The sequence below is a fragment of the Periplaneta americana genome, chromosome 4 (genome assembly GCF_040183065.1).
Source record: "Periplaneta americana isolate PAMFEO1 chromosome 4, P.americana_PAMFEO1_priV1, whole genome shotgun sequence".
Taxonomy (NCBI): domain Eukaryota; kingdom Metazoa; phylum Arthropoda; class Insecta; order Blattodea; family Blattidae; genus Periplaneta; species Periplaneta americana.
The window spans coordinates 35088208-35110707 of record NC_091120.1 but is presented as its reverse complement, the minus strand read 5'-3'; the positions used below and the strand labels follow the sequence as shown (position 1 = coordinate 35110707).

General features: G+C 33.9%; 1 protein-coding gene across 2 annotated transcripts in view; it reads left to right on the top strand.

Annotated features, from left to right (window-relative positions):
* Positions 1-2804: 2804 nt before the first annotated feature.
* The window catches only part of rig (rigor mortis), a 46084-nt gene continuing 26388 nt past the window's right edge, over positions 2805-22500 (top strand). Inside the window, exons 1-9 of one of the 2 annotated variants that reach the window (XM_069823165.1) lie at positions 2835-2935; positions 4253-4333; positions 5105-5438; positions 8579-8804; positions 10271-10514; positions 12432-12566; positions 13734-13894; positions 20785-20971; positions 21173-21281. In XM_069823165.1, coding sequence (XP_069679266.1) covers positions 5118-5438; positions 8579-8804; positions 10271-10514; positions 12432-12566; positions 13734-13894; positions 20785-20971; positions 21173-21281 — 1383 coding nt within the window. In that variant the 5' untranslated portion in view covers positions 2835-2935; positions 4253-4333; positions 5105-5117. Of the gene's footprint in view, positions 2936-4252; positions 4334-5104; positions 5439-8578; positions 8805-10270; positions 10515-12431; positions 12567-13733; positions 13895-20784; positions 20972-21172; positions 21282-22500 lie in introns of both variants that reach the window. The other variant, XM_069823164.1, reaches the window with a different exon arrangement.

Here is a 22500-nt window from a genome sequence, read left to right as displayed (position 1 = left end):
GAAGTAAATCTAAATATTATAACTAAGCATTGTTTTAAATATAAACGGCTTATATTGCTCATAAATAGACTTATTAGTTTATTTCTATTTCCTATGACCGAATACATGGAACATTTTTACTTATGTTTTTATATACGTTACAAAATACGTAAATAATTTATTTAAATGATATTACAAAGAGAGGGATGTCCGCTAAAAATGTCTATATACCCAATGGTATTTTCCAAACATCTAACGCACTGTAATAATAATCCTCAGTGTTTTGAGAATCAGAGGCGATATGACTCTTCTACTGCAGACATTGATTGCAATTCCCTCATTCTTACATCATTCTCAATGACACAATATTGTCAAAATGTGATTGTATTCATTGCTGGCTTAGTTGTTATATCATTAATAAAAATATGATGTAATAAATCTAAAGACTCAATTTATGGTACGTAGCCTACCAGCAGTAAACAGAATCTCTTATTTTTTTTAACGAAAGAATAATGGGAGTCTTGTCATACCATCATCTGAGATTATAGAAATATGCCGCTTAAGTGAAAGAGCAATTATACAGATGTTGACAGTTCAATGGCATATTACCACCCACTCTTACATCGTGTGAAAACAATGTGCTCTAGAACACTTGTACAATCTTTCTACACTTATAGGAACATATTTTAGAAAATGGATCCCAGATTCCTCCCGAGAATCATATTTTAAACTTGTTAAACTGACCATAAAAGTACATAAAGCTCTACTGACGTAGCTAAGTGGGCTAAGGACTGTCGGTCCGGAGTCGCGTTCGGTCGCGGGTTCGATTCCCGCTGATTTCCAGGTTGGGTTTTTTCTTATATCCCCAACCGTAAGGTGAATGTCAGGTAATCTATGGCGGATCCTTGGCCTCGTCTCGCCAAATATCATTTCGCTATCATCAATACCATCGATGCTAAATAGTCTAGTAGTTGTTACAGCGTCATTAAATAACCAAATAAAAGAAAGTACCACATAAAGAGCAGATGTTAGCACACAGCTTAAGATTACCAGTACAACACGACTTTACATAAAAATGTTGTAAGCCAATATTTAACGGAGTCAATAATAATAATAATAATAATAATAATAATAATAATAATAATAATAATAATAATAATAAATCAATAGGCAAGATGTTCTGTACACTAAGCTTGAGTTCTATTATATGACTAATTGACTAATTCATGCATGTGACTTTTATTTCATTCTACAGCTGTGATAATAAGCTATTGCACGGTAGGCCTACTTATATTTCTAACTAAAACATTAGGTACGTATTTCTATTTTATAGGTGTAGGCCTATATTATGTGATACGGAAGCGAATAAATAATAATTGTTCGTTTCTCGTCCACATCAAAGCAAACGTGTTTACAATGTAGGCCTAATGTAACGTCTTACACAGGCAGTGTTTTGTTAATAATAGTTAATACTAATAATTTTCTTTTCATCTGAACTATTACTACAATATGCATTTGTATTTCTGTTCGCTCTATATGTTGTCAAATAACTATACAACAACTTTAGGTAAGATATCAAATTGTTACAGTTTTCTTTCGTTTCATGTCAAACTAACAGTAACTAAGCTTGATTATGTCTTCAACGTGGTCGCTTTAAATGTTAATAAGATTTTTTTCATTTTTCCATTCAGACTGATTTATAAGACACCAAACATATATATTAAACATTCAGCATTGCATAGTGCAGCCGTCTGCTAGCCGGTGCTTCTCCCAAAGCATGGCGGCGGACGCAAGCTTCAATTTGTCCCTACTCTAAACTTCTGCGCAGCCTCGGCTGTAGGGGCTCGAATAAAATTATCATAAATTATCTTTTTAGTTTTAACGATTGAGTTTATTCTTTCCATTGCATGGTTTTATTATATTTTATAAATTTGTATGACGTCAATTAGCAGAGAAATAAATTACTACTGCCGAAAAACCTTTAAATTGAGGTATGGAATATTCTGTTATATAACAATAATATTACCGTAATACTTGTAACAAATATAAATGACACTCAGGAGGAAATAAAACGCAGAATAAATATGGGTCTGCTGTCAAAAAATCTGAAAGTTAGAATTTATTAAACAGGAAGTTATATTACCGGTTGTTCTGTATGGTTGTGAAACTTCCACTCTCACTTTGAGAGAGGAACAGAGATTAAGGGTGTTTGAGAATAAAGTACTTAGGAAAATATTTGGGGCTAAGAGGGATGATTTTACAGGAGAATGGAGAAAGTTATACAACGCAGAACTGCATGCATTGTATTCTTCACCCGACATAATTATGAACATTAAATCCAGATGTTTGAGATGGGCAGAGCATGTAGCACGTATGGGCGAATCCAGAAATCCATATAGAGTATTAGTTGAGAGGCCGGAGGGAAAAAAACCTTTGGGGAGGCAGAGACGTAGATGGGAGGATAATATTAAAATAGATTTGGGTCTTCTGTGCTCACTGGTTCCGAAGCTTACGATTTTGCGGTCTGGAACCAGGTCTTTAGGTTGGTATGACACGCATATATCATATCACTAAATAGCTAGTTTAGCCAATCCAACTGTTTTCAAGCTACATGTGATGTATTGTGGTTTAGTTTAGCGGTCAAACTTCATCAGATTTGTATTAATATAGGAATTCAGCTGTTCCTAACCCTCCTAGTGGCAAAATACTGCACTTTTACATATATATATATATATATATATATATATATATATATATATATATATATATATATATATATTTAGCGACTTATGCAATGTTTTATAGCTAGTTTTCAAGAATGGAGTTGGTGAAACTGTATACGGCCATATGATTGTGGTAACACTGTGCGACCAATGCCGGCGTGTTTGTTTGTCAAATAAATTAAATTTTTCTTTGAAACTATGAAACCGTGAATATTATAACAATAATTATTATAGTAAGTAATGTTTTACTGTGAGATGTTAAATGACTAAAATTAAATTGTAGCACAGATGTAAACAAATAGTGGTTTTGTCTAAGTCTTTTGTTGTGGCTTTCATTAGTTTTTATGTATGAGGATCACTTAAGTAATGAAATTTATGTTATTATGTGCATTTCAGTCGCTCTATGCCAACTACCACAAATATTCTTGTTAATAATGACTATAGGTCGTTGATATTGATCGATGTAGAAATAGCATGTGTTAGGTTACGTTCTTCCTAAGTAGTCGTGACTAACAAGTTTCATCAGAAGAATTTTGGATATGTGTGTAGGTAATCCTATACTAGATGGGTCCCCTACCTGGACAAACTTGACGCAGGGAAATTCAAGTGATTGAGTTGTATTTCTGGTCCAGGGAAAATAACTACGTCCTTCTTGCAACCACAAGAACAGCAGTCTCCGTCCAATTTCGCATATGCGCGATGTAGAATGAGTTTCCTATAAGTTACAGAGGATGGGGATGTAACTGTTGCATGGGACAAGCCCGTACGGAGGGTTGTGGAATTGCAGGGCTAAAGAAGAATCCCCGGCAATCCTTTACAACATGGGCCCCGTACTTACGTCACCTTCAGTTTTCGATTATGTTTTTCAGTGTGTAGCCTATGCATTTGTTGAGTATCAGGCGACGATTTTCAGCTCAAATTAAAGAAACAACTTAACTTCATTGCATTGAAATATATTGATCTAGACCAAAGAAAAGATATCAACAGAATACGAGGAAGAGCTTTAATCAACAAATGTCTCAGGACTTAGGAGGATAAAAATTATTTAATACTTACCTGCGTAATGTAATGCACAGTTGTATCCCTTCCCCACTTGTTACCAATATAGCACTTGATAGGTCCAGGACGCAATACTTACCATTTCTCTAGTAATTTTTTGTAGCACCTATGCCACTTCACCATCACTATAGAAACATTGCTCCTCCTGGTTTTTTTTATAGTGTACACCACTGAATGTATTTTTAACGAAAAAAGTTGGAAAATGGTCTAATTTTCAGAGGAAAGATAATTTGGAATGTGAAGAATTCATATAGGACGTCAGTTGAGTTGAAAACTGATTAGAAAATAGCTGACATTTGGAAAAAATTCGGTGTAAGTAAACTAAAAGTGATTATTTAACAGGTGTAATAAAGAGGTTCTCAACACTTTAAAATGAAGGCGAATACCGAAAATATACACGTATTAAAGTGATATTAAGAAGTATTCAGTGAGAGAAGCTTTGAATATTTCCATGTGAATATGTAATTAAGATAGTATGATTTTTGTCACAGGGGAAGGCTGGAGGCACAAGCAAGGGAAAATTAGTGCAGAAAACTGTATGAACAAGTTTTATTGCCAGCATAAGAGGGGTAGTAAGTACATAGAAATTATTCTTACCTCGTCTTAGGTCTATGTTGTCTTGTTGAGAGTTTCCATAAGATTGATACAAAATTTCACTCAAATTACAAAAATGGATGTTATTTCAAAATGCAAACAAGTGATGCACACAAAAAATGCAAAATAATGACAAAAAATGCGTATCTCACCACATATATAAAAGAAAATTTCAAAATAATGCATTAACAAAAATCAGTTTTAATTCACTCAATTTTGTATGAAACAAAATACAGATTTTATTTATGTTCACATTGGTAGTTTCCTAGTACCCGGTACTCGTTACATAGGTCGTTTTTATGTTTACACAGTGGCTCCTTTCTGAAAAGAATTTTAATAGTTTGTTACTAGATGTGATTCTAGTCAGTTTGTAATATATTTTTGAATGTGTTCTTAGGTTAGGTTAGGTTAGTTGGATTGTAGTTCATTTCCGACAAAAGAAAATATTTTATCGTTATCTATAATAATGTGTGGTTAGGTTAGGTTAGGTTAGTTTAGGTTGTAGTTCATTTCCGACAAAAGAAAATATTTTTATCGTTATCTATAATAATGTGTTCTTAGATTAGGTTAGGTTAGTTTAGGTTAGGTTAGTTTAGGTTGTAGTTCATTTCCGACAAAAGAAAATATTTTTATCGTTTTTCTTTTCAGAAAGGAACCACTGTGTAAACACAAAAATGATCTATGTAATGAGTACCGGGTACTAGGAAATTACCCATTTCTTTTTTAATTTTTATGTTTTCTGATTGCAGAAACAGCTTCATTATGAACGACGAAATTCTTCCCCCATCTCCTAACTGGTACCTCAGCAATGTACTTGCTTGTGCAGCAGATGGTACAATCGCCTATGGCTCTAGAAACAATATTGTAATCGCGAGGAGTGTGGTTGGCAGCACTTCTCACACTCCTAATATATCAATAATCTCCAGTGCCCACAAAGAACGAATTACAGTTGTCAGTTTTTCTACAGTTGGTGATGATACAAATACATACTGGAATTGCCTGGCTTCTGCTGGGGATGACTCTGTAGTTAAAGTGTGGAATTTGGACTCACTAGCACCTCTTTTGGCACACAACTCTCATGCGGTAAGATTTGTTTCATCTGGTATGATACATAATTGTAAACTTGAAATACAGGATCTTTGATACATATATGGGCTATTCCATCTCAAATCGACTGAAATATAGAGAAAATTGACCTTGCAATTTTTAAATACAACGAAACTTTTTTCTGTCCATAGACAACTGTGATACAATGCTTTGTGCAAAGTTTGAGGCATCAGAACTTCATAGTGTTTAAATTAAAAATATTTAAATTTATCGTATTTTCATGAAATTACAACTTTAAACTGTTGTGGCTCCGAAACCCTTTCACCCAATGTTCAAAGTCATGGTTTATTTTGATGCTGAAAAGTTAAAATTTATATTAACATATAAACAATTTTTCTTACTTTTTATGGAAATGGAGAAATTTAGATTTTTCTTCATTAAGACGTCTTTGCCCACGAAAAAATATTTTTAAAATATATGGTTAGATTCCGCATTGAAAGTACAAATAAACACATATTTTTTACTGGTGCAACGTTGATAAGAAAGTATTGAAAATATCAAATAAAGAAAATAAATAGTATGCGCGTGAACTAACCAGCTGACTGTGAGGCGGGAGCTATTGAAGCTGACATTTGGTAGATTATGTTAAGAAGTAATCCTTATTTTTATTGTATACAGAGAGACAGATAATCTGATTTTACTTGCTTTTAGGCTTTTCGCCCATTTGTAAAAATGTAAAAAATATTGAGAAAAAACCTTGCATTATTAAGAGAGATTCGGCATTGTTTGCTTAGTGGCTCGGCAATAAGTTTCGAGGGTATTAAATAGATTATTTTCACACGCCTAGACTTGAACAGTGCAGTACCGCACACACTGGCCGAGAGCTAAAGATAAGCGAGCGTTAGGCGTCATTTTACTCCTGTGTTTATGAAAACCTGTGATAAAGCTAGCATAGCCATGACTGCTAGACGACACATCACGTGTTTATGTCTACTGGCCTTGCTTCCCTCGGCTATCTCCCGCCTCACATTCAGCTGATTAGTTCACGCGCGTACTATTTATTTTCTTTATTTGATATTTTCAATACTTTCTTACCAACGGTGCACCAGTAAAAAAATGTTTATTTGTACTTTCAATGTGGAATCTAACCATATGTTTTAAAAATATTTTTTCGTGGTCAAAGGCATCTTAATGAAGAAAAATCTAAATATCTCCATTTCTATAAAAAGTAAGAAAAACTGTTTACATGTCAATATAAACTTTAATTTCTCAGCATCAAAATAAACCATGATTTTGATCATTGGGTGAAAGGGTTTCGGAACCACAACAGTTTAAAGTTGCTAATTTTATGAAAATACGATAAATTGAAATATTTTTAATTTAAACACTATGAAGTTCTGATGCCTCAAACTTTGCACAAAGCATTGTATCACAGTTGTCAACAGACAGAAAAAGTTTCATTGTATTTAAAAATTGCAAGGTCAATTTTCTCTATATTTCGGACGATTTGAGATGGAATAGCCCATGTGCAGTTGCAGAATTCTAATATTTGTGACAAATCCACATTTCTTGTCTCACGATAAAATATTGGACCTATTATTCTCCTTGCACTTACTGAACACCACACACCAATTTTCTGGTCATCATGGGGGGGTTTCATGCAAAATTACAGGTTTTCGGAAGATCAGTATCTACAATTTTCTAAATTCACACACCCACTTAGGAGAAACCAAGATTAATCTGAGAAGAAAAGGAACTGCGGATCAATTTCAACACTGAACTGAATTCAGAAACTAATTTGCAATAATGCGTTCTTTGAACCGGATCACCTTCTCGCAAAGCATTAACATATGTATACTTGTATAGTTTTAACATTATGTTTTTTTTGCATTTCTTGCAGAAGTCTGAGAAACGTTTGTTGTGCAAGTTTATCTATTGTTTTTTTGTGGTGAATGCTCTAGACTGGCTTCGATTTCATTCAATTTTCCCTCTGTTGAAACTGTTCGTATTTGGGAATGTTTTTTTGTCCAACACTGAACCTGTGGTATAAAATTTCATCACTAGTCTTTGTCTAGAACTTCTTGAAAGGGGAACTGCATTGGGATAAGTATCAGTAAACCCTCTTTGAGGAAAATGAACAGAACTGTTTTTAAAGAAACTTTTAGAAAGAAAAACTCGTTCTATCACAGCAAGATGCTGCACCTTTTTCAATACACATCTTACCACCTGAACAAACGCATTTGCCCTCAGGCATGGGTTCGATTCCCGCTTGGACAGATTACCAGGTTGGGTTTTTTCTGAGGTGTTCCCCAAGTGAATGTCAGGTAATGCATGGAATCCTCGGCCTCATCTCGCCAAATACCATCTCACTATCACCAATCCCATCAAGCTAAATGTCCACACCTGTGGAGTAATGTTCAGCGTGTCTGGCCGCGAAACCAGGTGGCTCGGGTTCGAATCCCGGTCGGGGCAAGTTACCTGGTTGAGGTTTTTTCCGGGGTTTTCCCTCAACCCAATACGAGCAAATGCTGAGTAACTTTCGGTGCTGGACCCCGGACTCATTTCACCGGCATTATCACCTTCATATCATTCAGACACTAAATAACCTAGATGTTGATACAGCGTCGTAAAATAACCCAATAAAATAAAAAAATAAATCAATCAAGCTAAATAACTCAGTAGTTGATACAACATCGTTAAATAATCAAGTAAAAAACACAAGAACAATTCTTACAGACAAATGCATGCATACTAGTGTGTGCAAGTGTGTCCTTGGACGATTCTAAGATTATGGATTTCATTGTCAAGAGGATTAGAGTAGGGAAGGATGCCTATGCAACTACGGACTAGTACAGCATCATTTTGCCAGGACGCATATGCTGTATATGCGGCAGCTATATGTTTTAATGACTCTGTACTCATTTGTTACACTTCAGATTTCGTTGATGTAGTCTGTTTCTTAGATTCAGGATAATTATTTTACTTGAAACTATATTAGTTGAACTGTTAAAAGTGTTATAATTTTAACAGGTTATGTACCTTTTATCAACAGTCTGATTCATTTTATACAATTTGTTGACTAAATAAAATTCATGAAAGATTAATTTTAAATAATTCGGTGACAAAATTCATGAAACTAATAAATATTTGTTATGTTTCTGATTTTTTTTTCACAGGAAGGAATGAAAGTACTATCCATGGATTGGTCTAAATCAGATCCAAACTTAATTGTGTCAGCAGATGAATCAGGCAGTATTGTTTGTTGGAATGTGTTTAGTAACACAACCCAGAAACTTAATTTCGGCAAATTAGTGCCCACCTCTCTGGCTTGTTGTCCTCACAGACGAGACTTAGTTGCAATTGGGACTCGGTCTGGACTCGTCTGCACTATAAGTTTGAAAGGTAACAGAACTTTGTATTTATTGCTAATATGATTTGAACCTAGATTCCTTCAGAAGGAAGAATAAAGGAAAGTTATAATATCGCGGAATGTCTGTTTAAATATCCATAATAATTCTTGGAGCAGTAGTTTTATTTTTATGAAATGAGGTCGAGATACATTTAAGTGAAGAATCTCTTAAAACCGTCATTTATAATCTTTAATAATAACCAGACCATGACTGCTGAAGTGGATGTTGCTGCAACATTACTTATTCTGTAATATAGAATATAATCTAAATTTAACAGAAGAAATAGTGAAATCAGAAGTAAACACTGAAATACTAAAACAATTGTCTTTAGAGACAATTAATATTAGGTACCCTCCACAAAACTGGCTTCATTTATACACTGACGGATCCTTGATCTCCAGAGAACAAGGTGCCAGTGCAGGTGTTACATGCTGTCTCTTCTCACTTCATAGATCTCTTGGGTATGGAACAACAAGTTTTGATGGTGAAATCATTGCAATAAGTGAAAGTCTCAGGAATCTTCTATGCCACATCAATAAATTTAAGATTGCAGTTATATTGTCAGACTCCAAAGCAGCTATTCTATCAATCGTCTCTAAACACACACCTTCATCTCAAACAGCAGAAATAACTAAAATGCTCTCTCAATTAATATCACTCAATAAAAGAATTGTATTCCAATGGATACCATCCCATTGTGGAATCCTGGGAAACGAGAATGCGGATGCTTTAGCAAAGAAGGGCAGCACTGCTACTTACAGACCTATTACTAAATCTACGTATTACTCTGTGAAAAGATTTATTAAATCTACATACTTAGACTTCCACAAATAAAATTTGATAACACAATCTCAAGGGAAAAAATGGAACTCTCTGCATCATAATCCACAGTTAATTCCGGATTTACCACGCAAATCATCTGTAGCTGCATTTAGATTGGCAACAGTCCATGATTGTTTGGCCAAACACCTGCATAGAATTGGAATTTATCAGTCTCCTATCTGCCCATTGTGCGACTCAGACCAAGAAATGGATTTGGAACACCTCAAAATCTGTGCTTCATTGGCTGGCCATGATAATATCTTTGAAAAGTATTGGAGTGCAAGAGGTCAAATGACTTTATTGTCAAACGCCTGGCATTAGAAAACAACAACACCAACTTATTCTGTACACCTATACAAGTTAAATTTGACATAGTGAAGTCTGTATTGACTTCTTTAGGAAAGAAATTAAGACTGAGAATTTTATATCACATGAAGTTTGTTGTATGTAAAGAATATTTCTCCACAGAAGCAAACAAGTAGAAGCAAAATGCAAGAACCCATAAACCTCAGGCCTAATTGTATACTGTGAAAATTTTAAATCATACTCCTTTATTTTACCGTAAGCTTATGTATGTTTTATCAATGATTCTTGTCATTCCTTTGTGTTGTGTGACAACTGTTAATTTGTTTGCAGGTAATGGTAAGATGTTACATCGTTTGCGAGGACATGATTCAGAAGTTGTGTCCTTGGCTTGGTGTCCTGTAAGCTACAACATATTCCACCAGAAGCAACCACAAGGCGATATGTTATTAGCTACCGGAGCCAAAGAAAAAACTATATATATCTGGAGAGCTGGAGGTGATGGACGTTATGAAACTATGCTCAATCTGCCTGTAGCACCCATGCTACAAGAGACAGGTGGTGGCCAGCAACACAAGTAACTTTCTTTTTTTAAATTAATGATAGTACAGTCTTCTAAATAACAACTTGTTAAATTTTTATAATTATAGTCTGGGTCAGCTTACTTCATACCCTAAGGGTGAAACTAACCATTTTTCCCTCATTACTACATACGCTAGTAGATTGTGGTGATTTTCTAGTTTGCAGGTTGAATATTCTTTTGCCAACTTCGTTTCGAATTTCGATACTGACAAATATTACAAATGGTAGTGATTTTGTAACTGGTATGTTGGCAGCTGAGCCAAATATCGACAATATGTGTCCGTACTGGAGTTCCATGAAATTAAAATTGTACTAGATTTCTGAGCTAGTGAAATTTGAACATACTAATAATTAATTAATATCAGTATTAATATTAATACATAATAGTTATTTTATATGTTGCGTTGTGGTTATAATTCAAGATTATAGTGAGGTAAGTTTTCGGAGTTAGTACTAATAATTTCATGTGGTCAAACAAAATACATTTTTAGGTTAGGTCTCGTGAGTCAATTGTTTAGTTAAACCAATGAATTTCGTATTGCGAGACAAAATACTTGACATGTTGATCCCCTTCTCGTATAATTTGCCTACGAAAATATGTTACAAATTATTGAATTAATTAGAATAACCTTCCAACATAAAGTACGGTAAGTAAATAAGTCATTTAGTACGTAGAATCGTGTGATATCTGGTAACAGTTGGCAACACTGACACTGACAAGACGGCAATATTTGCAGTTTAGGAACTGTTCTTATGTGACCCTCACTATAGCTATTCATAATATACGAGATATTATTTAAAAAATATCCACGATCTATTGTTGTAAGGGGGGGGGGGAGTTTGAGTTCACACACTAATTCCCTTTGAAGTAGGTCCCTCCTGACTTGATTCACTCGTTCCAGCAATTCTTCCACTGTCCTAAGCACTTTCCAGAGTTATTTTTCGATATTGCTAGTAAGCTCTTCGTTACCTTGATCTTGATGGCCTCAGTACCTTCAAATCCCAGGCCTTTTAGTGACATCTTTAGTGCCAGGAGCAACCTTAAGGACTATGACTTTTGAGGGACTTCGTTTTCCCTTCTGTTGCACAAATATATTTACAAATATTAAGATGTGCACACTCGAGAGCAAGCTACATAGTTGACAATGTGAAAAACACGGAGTTTCCAAGTTAGTACCAGCAATTTTGAGTGCCTGCCCTTCATCTTTGTTTTCATATTAAATTTTAGCACTGGAAATTGCAGTTGTTTGAAATCGAAAGGCATGTTAGTGTGTGTTATAGGAATACGTGAGATAAAGACATCTTCTATCATTTTGCCAGTTAATATTTTCACTTCTATTACGTTATGCATGAGTTTTTTCACACCAAATCTTGTTCCATTGCATAATTTTGGTGGGTCAGTTTTTCGCCATAATTAGTATTATTAGTGATTCAATATTAAGTATTAAATTATGTTGTGGGATTCTTTGTGGTTTCAAAGAATTCGTGAATACAGTTGGATGAATCACAGCCTTCTCACTATCTACAACTGTATCGAGAAACTCTTAATATGGTCTAGACTGTGTAATAACTACTTATACTGCATGGATTTTATAAATTTTGCCTTTCAGATGTATCAACAATGTTATTTATATTTGTGTTATTTTTCCCATGGCCCCATGAAAGTCGATGTTAAATATAACTGAAATAAACTATAATTAACTGTAGAATAGGTTATTTAAAATTATACATGCATGCTTGATCGTATTTAATGTGTAAACTTTGGCAAATATCGGTCAAAGTGTGTAGATTTGTGTAGAGAACATACATACATACATACATACCTACATTCACTTTTATACATTAGATAAAATTAAAATCAGGTTCTGCAATAGATTCGATGTTAAGTTGTATTATAATTCATTACTTACAGGTCCCGGCTTGGAAATTCTGTGGCTGGGGGAGGGAATTGGTCATGTGTGTCATGGCCTGAACCCAACACATTATTAAGCAGTTCATTGTGGGGGGAATTGCTCTCCTTCAATCTTCAACAGTATGCAGTTGGAAAGTGAGTATCATCTCTGTTATGTATTTCTTCACTTAATTGCTATTGACACTTTAAACTGTGGATATTACTCATGTTCAGTAAGATGATGTAAACTTATATGTGTTCCACTCTTTGTGTTCCAAGCAGATGCTGTATAGAATGTTTTGAACAGTAAAGCTATGCTGGGAGGAAAAATATGCTGTCAGTTATTGTTACACGTAAAAGGACGAAGATCAGTTTGATCCTGAAAGAATATATTTCCATTCTTGTCTGCTAGAGGCGTCCACAATGGTTATTGTAGTGACATGTTATCGAGAATTGGGAATGGGATAATTGCAAGCTTAATATAGAATTTTGCATTTGTCTTTAATCATAAACAAAGAAATCTTTACCAGCTGTAAATCTGCTTCATAAGACCAATGACTACTTAATCTGGTTTTGGCTAGTTTCGAATCCATGATACTTGAGAAGCTTTTGTCATCTAGTCTGCTGTCAAAAAATCTGAAAGTTAGAATTTATAAAACAGTTATATTACCAGTTGTTCTGTATGGTTGTGAAACTTGGACTCTCACTTTGAGAGAGGAACAGAGATTAAGGGTGTTTGAGAATAAGGTTCTTAGGAAAATATTTGGGGCTAAGAGGGATGAAGTTACAGGAGAATGGAGAAAGTTACACAACGCAGAACTGCATGCTTTGTATTCTTCACCTGACGTAATTAGGAACATTAAATCCAGGCGTTTGAGATGGGCAGGGCATGTAGCACGTATGGGCGAATCCAGAAATGCATATAGAGTGTTAGTTGGGAGGCCAGAGGAAAAAGACCTTTGGGGAGGCCGAGACATAGATGGGAGGATAATATAAAAATGGATTTGAGGAAGGTGGGATATGATGATAGAGACTGGATTAATCTTGTACAGGATAGAGATCGATGGTGGGCTTATGTGAGGGCAGCAACCTCTGGGTTCCTTAAAAGTCATTTGTAAGTAAGATACAAGGATTTAGAGTCAAATGCAGTGGCTTCTGTACCATTAAGAATGACTAGGCCTAGTTTCATATTATTACAGTATGTCATTTCAATCTCTAAGAAATACCACGTAAATTTAATATCACAAAGTTTTCCTGTGACTATGACTGTATAACTTATGTTATGAATGGCGAATGAAGTGTTGCATTATTTTATTTTTTCAGGTCAAATAAACAGTCAGCAACAAAACTATGGCACTTGGTGCATGCCTGCCATGCCCGAGGCTTGTTTAGCATTGCCTGTGTGCCAGTTACTGGAGCTCTGCCTTCTGTTGGTCAAACTTTACTCAAGGAAAATGGTTATGAGAAAGAAAATGGAGACATGAGTAGGTAGCTCAAATGCATGTGTTTGATTTCATGTGATTCCATTGTCTGAAATTCCGTATTTATTCGCGTAATCCCTCCCCTCCCCCCTTTTTTTTTAAAAAAATCGAGGGAAGAAATTATTCAATGAGTACAAAAATATCGGGGATATACTTGTCATAAGTAATATGTTGTTGTTGTTTTCTAATGCCAGGCGTTTGACAAAGTCATTTGACCTCTTGCACGCCAATATTTTTCAAAGATATTATCTTGACCAGCCACTGAAGCACAGATTTTGAGGTGTTCCGAATCCATTTCTTGGTTTGAGTTGCACAATGGGCAGTTAGGGGACTGATATATTCCAATTCTATGCAGGTGTTCGGCCAAACAATCATGGCCTGTTGCCAATCTAAATGCAGCTACAGACGATTTTCATGGTAAATTCATTCATTCATTCATTCATTTATTTTATTCCATAGATCTTACATGAGCAATGAAGCTTTAAGATGTGGAACATGTCAACATTTTACAATATTACAATTACAATTTTTACAAATTTTTATAGTTTTACAATTTAGTAATTTTCTACAATTTTTACAATTTTGTACAATTTTTTTACATTTTTTTACATTTTTTTTTTACATTTTGGCGAGATGTAGTGAGATGAGATGAGGTCCGAGGATTCGCCAAAATATTACCCGGCATTTGCCTTTTCGGTGGGGGAAACCTCGGAAAAACCCAACCAGGTAATCAAATCAAAGGGGGTAATCAAATCAAAGGGGTTGATGTCAAGGACTCGCCATAGACCATCCGGCTTCAGTCCCACGGCTGGGGAAAACCTCCGAAGAAACCAAAGTCCAAAGGGGGGTCCAACCCAAGCCCGAACGCAGCTCCGGATCAGCAGCCTAGCGAGTCTGTCGACTGACCAACATCGATGGCTCTACTAAAAGTATACAATACATAGCCAATCAGATTATTAAATTTACAAACGAAAACGATCATTCATAAGTTGAGCTATATTATAATACAAAACAATTTAATTAAATTTAAGGCATAAACAATTCAACCAGTTGTGATATACAGAAATTGATAATACATATCATGCAAACTACTTCAAATTACAAACAAACAATTTATCAGTAGAGCTATATAGATTACTATTCAATTTAAAGCATATACAATTCATCGGCCAAATCTATACAAATATATACAATACAAAGTAGCATACTTTCATTAAGCTATACAAATTTGTGCAATTAATATCAAGTAGATTAATTCAATTTATAATCATAAACAATTCATCAGTTGAGCTATACATATTACCATTCAATTTACAGTAGGTCTGTATACAATTCATCAGTAGAGCTACACTGACTAGTAATCATTTAAGAACATATACAATTCATCAGCCAAACTATACAAACATATGCAATCAAATTAGTTCAATTTACAAACTTATTTTCGTTAAGCTATACAATTCATATGAAGTAGATTAATTCAATTTATAAGCTTAAACAATTCATCAGTTGACCTATACAGTATACTATTCAATTTACAGTACATACAATTCATCAGTTATGCTAAACAAAAAATACAATACATAGTAAACAGATTAAGTCAATATAAAAACATATTTTAGTTGAGCTATATAAAATTGTACATGTCATTTAAGTAGAATAATTCAATTCACAAGCATAAACAATTCATCAATTGTGTAGAAGGTATGAGTATGTAGAAATTTGGTTAATTCTTTTCTGAACCTTTTCTCGTTGTTCTTCAAATCTTTAAGATAATTAGGCAGTGCATTGAAGACTGTTATACATGAATAGCGAACTCCTTTTTTAAAACAGCTTAGACTAACAGAGGGTAGATGAAGATCTGATTTATGTCTTGTATTAAAATGATGAATGTCTTGATTAGTACTGAATTTATCTTGGTTCTTAATATACAGCATCATTACGGAAAGAATGTATTCACAAGGTAAAGTCAAGATTTCTAAGTTTCGGAAAATATTTTTACATGAGGTCCTTTTATGCACACCGGCCATTATTCTTATAGCTTTCTTTTGTAAAACAAAAACGTGTTTAGCTTCAGACGAGTTACCCCAGAATATTAAGCCATATTTAATTACAGAGTGAAAATATGCAAAGTATGACATTTTGAGTAAGTTTATATCACCAATAATAGATAAGGATCTTAATGCATAACAGGCAGAGCTCAATTTACGAGTAATACATTCTATATGCGTTTTCCAGTTCAAGTGATTATCCAATTCTAAACCAAGAAACTTTGTGCTTATAGATTCTTTGAGATGAGTTCCATTTAATCGAATACTGTAGGAAACCTGAGCACTATTGTGTGTACTAAATTTGACTGCACTGGTTTTATCAACATTAAGTGCTAGTTTATTTGCATGGAACCATTCATTCATTAGATTCAGCACTGTATTAGAAGTGTTTATAAAATGATCGTATTGTTTGCTTGAAATAATTACACTTGTATCATCTGCAAATAAAATTACATGGGATGAATTGTTTATGGTCAAGGCTAAATCATTAATATAAACTAGAAACAACAATGGACCTAAAATTGACCCCTGCGGAACACCATGTTTAATATTTCTAAATTCTGAATAAGTAACTTTATGACTATTTGGTACATTTATTTCTACTTTTTGTTTTCTATTTGATAAGTACGATGTAAACCAACCCAACATCTCATCTTTAATGCCATAAAACTTCAATTTTTTTACTAATATACTATGGTCTACACAATCAAATGCTTTAGCCAAGTCACAAAAAATCCCACCTACATGTAGTTTCGAATTTAATGAATTTAGTATTTCATCCACCAAACTAAAAGCAGCATTCTCTGTCGATTTTTGTTTTCTAAATCCAAACTGTTCTAAAACTAATATATTGTTGGACTCCAGGTAATGATATAATCTATTATACATAACTTTCTCAAACACTTTTGAAAATGTTGTTAATAATGATATGGGTCTGTAATTAGCAATAGTACATTTATCTCCCTTTTTGTATATTGGTTTTACTATTGAATATTTGAGTCTTTCTGGAAAAATACCACATTGCATTGACAAATTGCATAGATAGCTTAACGGATGGGATAATATTTCAGAACAAGCTTTCAGAACTTTACTTGGAATTTCATCATATCCAGAGGAATATTTTGTTTTTAGTTGTTTTATCACATGCATGATTTCTGCTGCGGTAGTGGGAATAAATTTGAGACCTAAAAACTCAGTGTTAAATGCATCAGTTAGGTAACCAAGTGCAGCATCTTCTGCACAATCTTGAATGTTTAAGTTCTGAATAATATTTATATAGAAGTCGTTAAAATGATTTGCAATTGATTTTGGGTTATCTATTTTACTATCATTGATTTTAATGCAAGTAATATTTTCACTCTTTGAATATCGATTAGTTTCATTTTTAATAATATCCCAAATAGTTTTAATCTTATTATCTGAATTTTGTATTTTTTCATTCAGATACATTTTCTTTGCATCTTTTATAACTTTTGTCAAAGTTTTACAGTAATTCTTGTAGTAATTAAGAACATGAGGATCATCACTATTCCTACTCATTAAATATAGATTCCTTTTTCTAGCACATGATATTTTAATTCCCTGAGTTATCCACGTGTTTTTACTTTTACATTTTTTCACCACCTTGACTGGAAAACATTCATTGAAATAATTCGTAAATGTAGTGAAAAACGCATTAAATTTAGTATTAATATCAATGGTATCGGTACTATATACATTTTCCCAAGATTAACTGTAGATTTTGATGCAGAGAGTTCCATTTTTTCCCTTGGGATTGAGTTATCAAATTTTGTTTGTTGAAGTCTAAGTATGTAGATTTAATAAATCTCTTCACAGAGTAATACGTAGATTTAGTAACAGGTCTGTAAGTAGCAGTGCTGCCCTTCTTTGCTAAAGCATCCGCATTCTCGTTTCCCAGGATTCCACAATGGGATGGTATCCATTGGAATACAATTCTTTTATTGAGTGATATTAATTGAGAGAGCATTTTAGTTATTTCTGCTGTCTGAGATGAAGGTGTGTGTTTAGAGACGATTGATAGAATAGCTGCTTTGGAGTCTGACAATATAATTGCATTCCTAAATTTATTGATGTGGCATAGAAGATTTCTGAGACATTCACTTATTGCAATGATTTCACCATCAAAACTTGTTGTTCCATATCCAAGAGATCTATAAAGTGAGAAGAGACAGCATGTAACACCTGCACTGGCACCTTGTTCTCTGGAGATCAAGGATCCGTCAGTGTATAAATGAAGCTTGTTTTGTGGAGGGTACCTAATATTAATTGTCTCTAAAGACAATTGTTTCAGTATTTCAGTGTTTAATATAAGTAATATGTAACATTTCATGTACAGATCAAATTAAAGTTTAATACTAAATAAATAAATAAATAAAGAATTTATTTGTATTGGCATGTGTCAATTCTAGTGTCAATGGCGTGATCCTGATTAACTTTGGATCATGAAAAAATGGAACTCCCTGCATCAAAATCCACAGTTAATTCCCGATTTACCACGAAAATCGTCTGTAGCTGCATTTAGATTGGCAACAGGCCATGATTGTTTGGCCAAACACCTGCATAGAATTGGAATATATCAGTCCCCTAACTGTCCATTGTGCAACTCAAACCAAGAAATGGATTCGGAACACCTCAAAATCTGTGCTTCAGTGGCTGGTCATGATAATATCTTTGAAAAATATTGGAGTGCAAGAGGTCAAATGACTTTATTGTCAAACGCCTGGCATTAGAAAACAACAACTTTGGATCATGATGTTAAACTTCACGCCTAAAATATTCGTATGAAAATTAATTAATTAATTATGTAAAGATATTAAACGTACATATATTTTGTACTTTACTACTGTAATAAAAGAACAAATCCATATTATCTTCTATGCTGTCGGTGTTTTCCACTGTAGAAGAATTTAATAATGACTTTGCGTTTTCTATGTGTATTTTTACGATAATTCGAATCTTTACAAAAGATGTTGTTGAAGGAAAAAGGTACGTACATTTTTTAATATGCCCTAAAAATCTTCGGGAGGACATTGCTCGAGTAAATCTGGTAGATGTAAGAGAGCTTTCTTATAGCACAATTCTAGGCATGTTCTGTACTGTCACTGTTTATTTCTGTTAAAACAAATTCGTGAATTTTGATGTTAGCATTGGTGCAAAGTGTTTACTGTTGCTTTCCATGTGTACCATGACATTTTTACAGGCAGCAATATATCATTCTTATGTGAATTATCAGATTAAATTAGGTTAGGTCAGATTATATTAGATTAAAGTGTATTAGAATAATTGATTGAGTGATGTAGTCGATATTTTCGCGAAAGTCGTGGTTTTTTCTACACCACAATACTTTCTGTTTCATATTTCGTAAAATGAGAAAGTAAAACTGGTTATATTTGATGTGTGTTATTTCTGCATGAATTGATCCTTAGAAATTGAAAAGAAAGTCAAAAGAAATTTATATATCTGGACGGATAGACTAATAGAAAGATCTGTTTTTTTCATTCATTGTTAGGACTCTAGCATATGCTAGTGTTTTCTGGTTTTGCTAACTGATAGTGTTATGGCGTTACATGTCAGCAGTGTGAATTTCAAAGTTGTATTCAGGTTTCTACCCAGTGATAGTCCTGTTATTATATTTATATATTTTGAAGATTGATTAATTAATAACCTGGTACACTCCCAATCCCACTCGCATTTATACAAATTTCCAGACACCCAGAAAACCTTTCTTCTTCAAGGGAGATTCCCCAAGAGCCGAACCTGGGAATCGAACTCGGGACCTCCAGGTCTGGAAGCCAGCATGCTGACCATCATATCAGAAACAAACAGAATGTTGGCCTGCTAAAAACATTTCATTCAGTTTCAGAAAAATGTCATATAGTCATCATTTTATGTGGATGTCAGGGTAGTAATGGGAACGTAATAAACTGTAGAGTCCATTGTAGATGATGTGTGTAACCTGTCCAATAATGTTAGCATGTAATGTTTTTAAATATTGTATTTACTTGCGTAATAGACATCATCGCATAATGTATGCACTCCAATTTTTTATAGTAATATGTAGGGACAATAATTACTGCATTACATTTAAATTGCTACCTGTGAATAAGGTAAGAATAATGGTAGTGTTACCTTCACAAAGTATATTTAGTTTCTGCTTTATTTGTATTCAGTTTTAGGTTATACTGTGCTACATTTTTTTCATCCATTTCGTATGTTATGTACTTTACATTATTACTGCTCGTAAGCATTCGATGTATTATTGCTCTCGAAGTCGTACAATTAATCATTTTGAATAATAGCCTACTTGAAAGTGTGATGTCGAAACCAACTGTGATTATCACGTGGGATGAATACAGGGAGCTATTCCTGAAAAGTCAGATTTCTTTAATACACGTCACTGTTTGTTAACAAAAAAACACAATTTAAGTCACACAGAAAAAGTGTGCACTCAATGCTGGGTGTTTGACATCTTGTCAACCCACTTGAGGTATGTGGATATAAAAGGGAATAATTTAGCCATAGTCTGGTAGAGTTCCTGGGTAGCTCAGTCGGTAGAGCATTTGTGTGCTCAGCCAAAGTTCCCAGGTTCGATACCCAGCCCCAGAACAATTTCTCCCTTGAAATTATTCAAGTCAGCTTTACAGGAAGCTATTCCTGAAAAGTCAGATTTGTATCACGTGGAATGTCAGTTAGTTATGATTTTTCCCCTAAAATTTTTTTCTCACATAATACACAGCTTGGATTTCTAATTAAAACATTATAGAAAAAAATGTGTAACTACTATGCGAGTAAAGATGATACTACATTTTTTCGATTTCATTTCAGAACCTGCTACAGCAGTGAGTGGAGATGATGATGTAGAGACACTGACTCAGTCACAGATTGTATGGACTACTGCTCAAGACAGGCAATTGGTTGCTTGCCATTGGAAAACAGGGAATTTGATTGCCAACATTCCGACATTGGGAGGATTTGTGTACTGTATTGCTGCATGTCCTCTAGATCCCAACAGGTAAATCATTCGCATTTTACACAAACGTGAAGGTTTGTTTCATTTTATATGTTACCATTTCAGAGTTTATAACGCCAACTAACCGCAGCTCATTGCAGTGTATCATATATTCTTAGGAGGCATATGTTTGATCACTTTTGGTTAAGGATTATATTGCATACCGATATATTTATTTTATTTATTTATTTACCTTTTTTGCAGAATTGCATTTGGTGTTGGAGATGGTATGATTCGTGTTTGGGATTTAAGTAATTCTACTACATTAGAAATCACTTTGTTGTGGCAGAAGATTAAGGGCAAGGTTATGGCTGTAAGTATTTGTTGTGTTAAGTCTCATTATGACATTGTAAGCAGTGTATAAATAGATACTTCTGATATTCTGTTTCATGAATACATTTTTGTTGGGTGGTAATGAACATGTGCATATATTTATGTACAATCTTGAATGCATTTACTATTAACTTTTCTTATGTAATGTATTTAAATCGTAAAAAAAAAAAAAAAAAAAAAAAAAAAACCATAAACATTTACATCTAAAAGTAAATGTTTTCTAACTTAGTAAGAAATGCTGATATGACAAAATTTTGTAGATGATGTATCACTTGTAATAGAATCTACGTCATAATAGTAATATGCGTTACAAGAGCGGTATGTTGAAGTTTTCATGTTCGAGGAAAAGTTTGAAAAAGCGAAACATAGTTGAGCTTTTTTAATTTCAGAGAATTGAAAGAAAACATACCGCTTGTGTATCGTACATTATTTTATGCGAAGATTGTTTATTACAAACCTGAAAGAGGAATTTCTAATTAGTTGCAATGAAATCTCCATCTTGGTTTCTGTTCAGTGATGGCAAATTTTCAAAACAAAAATATCTATCTTCAACATTGTTGCTTTAAAATGTTTTCTGTATTTAGTATACTTCAGCAGGCCGTGATACACGTCTGTCTTTTTTTTTCCCCCCAGTCTATGATGAGTCTGGAATCTTGTTGATTTTTTCATGGCTTCCTTAATGTTACTTGCATCACGAATGCAGTAACTTTAGTGGAGTTGTAGAGTTTACTTAATTTTTGCAAATATTTGAAAACAATAATTAACAGTGCAATTTAGGTGAAATTGCAGTGGTAAGTTTCCAATTTATAATTGTTACTATATTGAACGTCTCTAAAAATAATATGTTAAAAGCCTAAAGCAGTAAAATCAATATGTCACTTAGGCGGTAAGAAGAGGGAAATTGTTATGTGTGTTAGGTTGGGAATACTGAATGTGGAATTTTAGACTTTCCGCAGATTGGTGTTGTGCGGAAACCAAGCAAATACGCACGATCTCGCACAAAAGTCATATGTCAATTGTCTAGAACAAAGAAATACTTAAGGTGGTGATTGAGTTCTAACTTTTGGTTGTAATGTGATGTTAGCACGAATATTACATTATATGACAAATGTCCGCTGGTGCTGTCCAGACTTGTTATGTAACCATCAAAGGGATTCGTGAAAAAACCAACAGCCAGTGGATTGAGCCAAACATTCACT